The sequence below is a fragment of the Carcharodon carcharias genome, chromosome 8 (assembly GCF_017639515.1).
Source record: "Carcharodon carcharias isolate sCarCar2 chromosome 8, sCarCar2.pri, whole genome shotgun sequence".
Lineage (NCBI taxonomy): Eukaryota > Metazoa > Chordata > Chondrichthyes > Lamniformes > Lamnidae > Carcharodon > Carcharodon carcharias.
In genome coordinates, this window is record NC_054474.1 from 96,922,708 (window position 1) to 96,930,116 (window position 7,409).

The 7,409-nt window shown below is 42.9% G+C and overlaps 1 protein-coding gene across 1 annotated transcript; it reads left to right on the top strand.

Annotated features, from left to right (window-relative positions):
- The first annotated feature begins 1 nt into the window (after position 1).
- Positions 2 to 7,072, top strand: LOC121281299 (E3 ubiquitin-protein ligase TRIM7-like). The gene is made up of 4 exons (XM_041194173.1): positions 2 to 209; positions 499 to 521; positions 4,797 to 4,930; positions 6,375 to 7,072. The coding sequence occupies exons 1-4, from the start codon at positions 138 to 140 to the stop codon at positions 6,890 to 6,892; spliced, it is 747 nt and encodes a 248-aa protein (XP_041050107.1). The 5' UTR covers positions 2 to 137; the 3' UTR covers positions 6,893 to 7,072.
- The last annotated feature ends 337 nt before the right edge of the window (positions 7,073 to 7,409 follow it).

Below are 7,409 nucleotides of genomic sequence, written 5' to 3' on the forward strand. Positions count from 1 at the left end.
ACAATCTATCAAAGAGTTTCTCCGAATGGAGGAGAAAACTGGAAGAGGATGAAGAATCCACACAGAAACTGATCAATGAGGAGGGGCTCCGAGCCCTCTCACAGATTAGAAGTCATTCAGAAGCAATAAACAAGAGGATGGAACAGATTACATTAATAAATGGAGAAACCCAGAGTCTGGTGCAGAGAGACCGTCTCTCCTTTATTCAGGTACATCTTCAATATAAACAGGGTCATGTCTGGGGACTGGGGTCTTTCTGTGAGGTTGAATTGTTTGGAGATTGTTGGTGGGCCCACCTTTGGAGCTGCCCCCTCAGCCCTGTCTTCGGCATGTTGGTGTTGTCCCAGAATGGAGTGCAGTGAAATGTGGGATTACCTCCCATTCCTGTGAACGGCTCCACACACTGAACTCTTTCCTCTCAAACTGAAATTCACTGTTTGGTTCCATTGGGAGTTGGTTTGTTCGTTGACTGATTTGATCTCCTCTCTTTATTCACAGAATTCAAAGCGGCTTCTTTCCAGGTAAGTTCCTCTCAGTCATAAAGTACCTGCTGCTGATAGAGAACATTCACTGGTATCTGGATGAAGTGTGAAAGTAGAATCATGGCTTGGAAACCTTCCCAAATAAGATGCTTTCAAATGATGAAAATATTAATTGATGTTTTTTTACAAATATGAAGCTAATAATATTGTTATGTTTTGGGTCTGTGTCTTTAATTTAGGTTAAAATGGAGGAATGAAGGGGGTCATGTGATCTGTTCTGAATTCTGCTGACATTGAGGCTGGATTTTTGTTCCTCAGATAGTAGGAGTCAGGAAATTTCCTGGCTTGCTGCACCCGCCTCAGAAGAAAATCCCACGAATGGTAGAATCGTTGCTCAGGTGGGGGTTGGGGGGTAGGGTAGAGTGTGAGGCAACCAGGTTTGGGATGGAGTCGGGCCCCCTGCCCCTGGACACTGATTGGAGGTGGCCACAGGGGCTTCTTTATCCTTTACTCTTCCCCTTGTCCTATCCATGCCAGTTGATGCCAACCATGCACCCCCCACCCACTCCCAATGGACCCTCATACCTCCATGGCAAGTGATGCCCCCTAAGCACTGCTATGGCCCCTTACAGCCCTCATGCAAACTTAATGCCAATCATGTCACCCCAGACCCTCCACTCACCCCCATGACCCCTTATAGCTCTATGCCAACATTCTGCCAATTCACCCACTTCACGCTCTTATATTCTCCATGACAACTCATCCAGTATCCACCATGGGCAGACCTCAGGAGCCACGTTGAGATGAAGTAAAATAAAATTTTAAATTTATATTACAGCCTTCACTATTTTAAAAAAAACTCTCATTCGTGAAGACTAATTCAAAACTTGTAAATACCCTTAAATACTTAATCCCTTATAAAAAAGACTTGTTTTTATAATCCCACATCAACACAGCTAATCCTTTGAACCATCAATAAAATTGTGAATTTAGGATTTCCTGTTGTGATAATTATAGGTTGTGGATAGCAGCCAAGCATTAATAATGAAATAACAATAGTCCTTAGGGTAATGTCAACAAACAGCTATTGCAGCTGCTAGGCCAGATTTTTAAAATCTCTCACTGACCCAGGTAGCCTATATTTTTAAAATTTTAAAGGGCTGGGGATTTAAATAATTTCACATCTTGACAATTCTACTGACTTTATCTGCCCTTCAAGAGCATTTACATTTACTTCCACATTGCATGTTAAGGCCCTTACCATAGCAAATATGGGGCCTGTTTAAACTCAGGCAGGACTAAGTTCAAATGGCCCTAATGAGTTCATATTTCCCTCATTCGAACCATGCCCTGTCTCTTTTTTCTGATCAGCAAAAATGGGATCTGTCGGACATGGGGGCTAGACCTCTGATTCCAGGTCCATCCAGAACCATTTTGGAAGATTCACAGAGTCTCCATGACATTGTAAAAATCTGGGCATAAACTTGAGCAGCTTGATTGTTAATGATTAAATTATGACCCAGATTGTTCCACTCAGAAGAAGGTGCAAGGTGTTCATGCTTGTGGACAATGGCAGAACCATCTGTGCTGACAGTAGTTAGAGTGATAGTCTCCAGAGTTCCAGGAAGGTGTTATGAATGTTGGGTTTTGTAAATGGTTTTATTTTAACTGTCTATTTAATTTCAAGACAGAATAGAATTAGGGTCTAATGAATAGCTAATCAGCATTTCTACTTGGATTCAAGACCCATGTCACCCATGTTGCCATGGAGATGGGCTTTGAGGAGGCAAGAGTTTCTAAGATATCCCTGAATCTTTCAGACACAGGTGATCTTCAGGGATCCGAGAGAGAGAGAGAGATATTTGGCAGAGCATAACTTGGGTAAATGTGACCGTGTCCATTTTGGCAGAAAGAATAGAAAAGCAGTATACTATTTAAATGGAGCGAGATTGCAGAACTTGGTGGTACAGAAGGATTTGGGTATCCTGTTACATGAATTACATAAAGTTAGTAAGCAGGTACAGCAAATGATTAGGAAGGCAAATGGTATATGGGTATTTATTGCAAGAGGAATGGAATATAAGAGTGGGGAAGTTTTAATGCAATTGTACAGGGCCTTGGTGAGACCACATCTGAAGTACAATGTACTGTTTTTGTCTCCTTATTTGAAAAAAAAGATATAATTCTTTAGAAGCAGTTCAAAGAAGGCTCACTTGACTCATTCCTGGGATGAAGGATTTAAGAAGCAAGGTTGAACAGGTTAGGCCTATACACATTGGAGTTCAGAAAAATGAGAGGTTATCTTATTGAAACATATAAGATCCTGAGGGACTGGATAGCGAGAATATTTCCTCTTTTGGGGGAAGCTAGGGCTTGGGGAAATAGTTTAAGAATACGAGGTTTCCCTTTTAAGACAGAGAGGAGGGGTTTTTTTCTTGAATGGTAGAGAGAGAGAGACAGATAGACAGAGAGATCATAATTAGAGGCAGTTAGTCACTACGGTTCATCATGCAGGAATTAATGGGGAGGTGGTGGCGTGTGGTATTGTCACTGGACTAGTAATCATCAGCAGGTTAATGCTCTGGGGACGTGGTTGGAATCTCACCATGGCAGTTGGTGAAATTTGAATTCAATAAAACAATCTAGAATTAAAAATCTAATTATGACCACAAAACATTGTAAAAACCATCTGGTTCACTAATGGCCTACATGTGACTCCAGACCCATAGCAATGTGGTTGACTCTGAAATGGCCTTCTCAAAGGCAATTACGGAGGGGCAATAAATGTTGGTTCTATTCATGTTCGAATCAAAAAAAAATGCAGGTGGGGGCTTGCTGTTGGATTGAAAAGACCAAATTTGTGAGGATTTTAAATGAGATAGGGAGAGAATCTCCAGGAAAGGTCTCTCCATGTAAGACAGTTCTGGGGTTAAAAATTACCAGGCTGGGAAAGGAAAAAATTGGAAATAAACCCCCAGGAGCTGAAATCACTTTAGACTGGTTCCAGGAAAATTCAATGTCTACTTCAGGGACAGAATGAGATATAACTGTAGCATAGGGTAAAAGATAAAGGGGTTTTTGTGGTTTAAAGTATAAGTTCCCCACAAAATAATTTTTAGTCAGTGTTGCTTTTAGTTTGCTTGTTACAGTAAAAATAATTCCTTTTTATTGGTTACATGGAATTCATATTGCTTTTCAAGGGAGATCATAACATATTTAATAGTGGTTTGAGGTGTTATTGGCTCAGGAAACCTGTGAGAAATGCAGTGACATGGTCTATTCCATTGGTATGTGGAGTTTCCCAGGAAACCGTTAGACAGGAATTGAGAGACAAAGCTGCAGTGTCCTTCCTCTATCTAAACCTTTGCCAAACTGGAGCAAAGCAGGGGGCAGGAAGCTGCAGTTGGGGACCTGTGGGGCAGTTCCTGTCAATCAGAGGGGGAAACAGGAGCTCTGGGTCTCCATTGAGAAAGGGGAAATGTATAAGGGATGCTCAAGATTGAAAGGTTGGAGCTGGGGAGGCCAAAGGCTTCCTTGTGTGATCTGGCCCTTCTGGCCCACAAGGAGCGCTAAAAGCAACAGATCTTTAGAACTGACCTTGGACAGTCAGCTCCTCCAGTCTCTGATCCACTGCTGGGCAGTTGACAGCACAGGCCTTGCCCTAACTAGACTCACAATTCAGTTACTGCCCTGATTATATCATCACGTAGTAACTTTCAAATGTCAATTGTACCCCGAATGCCTTTCACAGGAGCCTCATCAACGTCCTGATTTGTGCTTGTTAAAATTTAAATGGATGAGAAGGGAATTGGGTTGCTCGATCCAAATGTTTTAATCCAAAATCCTCTCCCTCCCATCAGGGAGTTAAAATTGATTCACCTGTGAGGGAATCTCACTGATCGCAGGTCCCGGAGAGGATGTTCCTTCTCCTCTCTTCACCTCACCTGATTGTAGTGAGTGTGTTCCTGCAGAGTTGGAGAAGCACAGACTGGAGACCCTCAGGATAATTCATTATTAATAAAGCAAAGATGAGGCTCCAGTACAGAGAAACTGGGCTGCACACAGACGGATTTGACAATCACAAACTGAGCTGAAGTGGCAGCAAAGCAGGATCCTACTGCACATGTGGTGACAGTGTGAATGCAGGGAGACTGTAAACCACAGGATTCTTCCATTTTCAGGGTGGGTTGCTGCGGGGTGTCAGTATGAGCTTTAGAAGGGGTGCAGGTTGTTGCACTGATCACTGGTTCCACTTTGTGTTTCTGATCTGAAATGTCTACACTGATAAAAACATTCTCTCCTCTTTCATTACAGAGTGACTGAGTCTCGGAGAATTACAAACCCAGGTGTTGCAGAGCTCAACCCGAACCTGTCCAATATATCTCAACTTATCCAGAAGAAGCTGAATGGATGGGAAAAGTACCACACAGACATATTGGGAATCATCAGTAAGAACATGCTGCTTTTCTCCAATATAAGGGACTGAGAGCAGGTTGGGTTAGTTGTGTTCAGACAGCTGAGAATATCCGAGTGTCATTAAAGAGTAATGTAGTAAAAAGACTTTGGTTTAGATTTTCCGCTCCTGCCAGCAGCGGGCACTGTTGGCTAATTGAAATTTGGCCACTCTCCAAATTTTCCCATCCTGCCCACAACGAGGCTTGCTGCTGATGGGGCCAGAAAATCCTGCCCTTCCATTTATTTAGAGCTTTTCATGACCAACCCTAAGTATTTAGAGTCAATGAAGTTCTATTTTTGAAGTGTAGTCACTGTTGTAACGTAGAATATATAAGGATGGAATATATAACCCACCATTGAGTAACATGAAGGAGGCTGGACCTCATTGCATCACAATTCCCAATCACAGCGTGCCTTGTTTACAGTGCCAACTTCCACCAAATACAGGACGGGAGAGAGCCCACTGAATGAAACTCTTTCCCCAGACAGCGTCTCTGTCTCAGAGACTGTCCTCCAGCCATTGACTGGGATCTATGGAAGAACGGGAATATTTCAAGGTCTGTTTACAATCTTGAACAGGAATCACATTGACTGTAATTTATATTTAACACTTTCTTTTTAGTGATGTTCCTCACTCAGAATTTAGTGTGAGGAGTTTAAGGTTCAAGTTCCTGCTCCTGTTCCCTTCTCACAGCTCTGAATTGGTCCAAGTCTCAGAGCTAGGCCTAAGAGAGTGTTGGTGAATTCAGGGAGAACAGGGAGCAACAGTTTAACATACAGGAGGAACACCAGATTCATCTCAATTCACAACTGAATTTTCACTGCTGTGTGACAACAGGCAGAGACTTCAAGTTGTATTCAGGATGGAACAGTAACAAGAGGCAGAGAGCCCAGGACACACTCCTGTACTCAGGATGGGACAGTAACAGGAGGCAGAGAGCCCAGGACACACTCCTGTACTCAGGATGGGACAGTAACAGGAGGCAAAGAGCCCAGGACACACTCCTGTATTCAGGATTTGTCAGGACCAGGAGCGGAGTGAGTCCAGGGCACACTCCACTGAGCTATGTATTCCCAGTATGGCCAGTGCTGAGACTGTGGGTCTGTAACTGTGAGATGTGTTGTGTGTCTGTGAATTCCCCCGCCCTTGTGTTTGTGGGAACATGTGCACAGTATCAGGGGTTTGTGTGATTAAACTGACTGCTACTATTTGTCTCACTGCAGTGTTTGCACTCAGTGAACAACACAGGGACCCACACACTGCTATTGAACAGGGATCTGACTGAAGGCCATTTATTTAACATGGGGAGAATATAGCCTAACAGGTAGAACGGGGTTGACAGTGTCTGAGAAATACTGATAGTCCTAGCTTACAGCTGTCAGTCATTGAACTGAGTGGAATCACCCTGTCTGACCAATCTCTTCTCTCCTCTCTAGGGAAAAACTCCTTGAGCCTGGATCCAAAGACAGCAAACTGGAACTTGGTTCTGTCTGATGATCTGAGATCAGTAACATGGACTGAACATGAACAACCCTACCCACCTGACCCAGAGAGATTTAAAGAGCGTCCCCAAGTCCTCTGCTCCCAGAGCTTTTCTTCTGGATCCCATTCCTGGGATGTGGAAACTAACGGGGATTACTGGAGAATAGGGATTGTTTATGGAAGTTTAGAGAGGGAGGGGGAAATCTCTTATCTTGGGAACAACGATAAATCCTGGAGTTTGGATTTTATTGCTGGTTACCTGACAGCCTGGCACAATTCCCAGTTCACAGTCCTCCTATCGATTCCGTCTAAAAACAGGATCTGGGTTCAGTTGGATTATGAGGCTGGGACTGTGTCATTTTATCAGGTCACTGACTTAGTGACACATACTTACACATTTCAAACAAGATTCACTGAACCAGTGTTTCCAGCATTTTATAGTTGGGACAAATCGTTAAAACTGTTAAATTAATTCTGATATCTGAGACTCTGTTACATCACTTCTGGTTCAGGGGATTTGATGATGACACTTCCAGCCTTTTGGGCTCTAAATGAGACAAAAGCTGTGCAAGAGCCCAAGGTAAAATCCCTGTGTCTGCATATTCAGGTTCAAGGCAGTGTTTGGGCATTGGACCTCATGTGGCGTGACATCAAAGCTGAAGAGTAAAACAAAACTTTTAAAAAATTTTTAACAACAATTCTTCATCTTCTCCATTCCTCAAAGAAATTTAAGACAGATATTCCATTCTGAAAATTCAGCCAGAATATGTAAAATTAAGTATCCCTTTCTGATTGGTGTATTCTGATGATGCCATTGCCACGTCACCCCCTTTGATGATGTAGTACCTGAGTGTCCTGCCCTGATGATGTCAGGAACTTGGTGCTTTGGTGTTTTTAAGGATCTGTGGGGCCTTTACGCTTTTCCTTGTACGATCTGCCATTAAAGCTAAAAACAGCTGCTTTTAGTGACTTTGCTGCAATTTGTAGTG

What these genes read in the sequence shown, in the direction of transcription:
- LOC121281299 (XM_041194173.1), top strand. Translation starts at nt 138, where the DNA reads ATGGAACAGATTACATTAATAAATGGAGAAACCCAGAGTCTGGTGCAG. An exon ending in TCAAAGCGGCTTCTTTCCAG is followed by an intron (nt 522 to 4,796) that starts GTAAGTTCCTCT and finishes CTTTCATTACAG; the next exon opens with AGTGACTGAGTCTCGGAGAA. An exon ending in AGACATATTGGGAATCATCA is followed by an intron (nt 4,931 to 6,374) that starts GTAAGAACATGC and finishes TCTCCTCTCTAG; the next exon opens with GGAAAAACTCCTTGAGCCTG.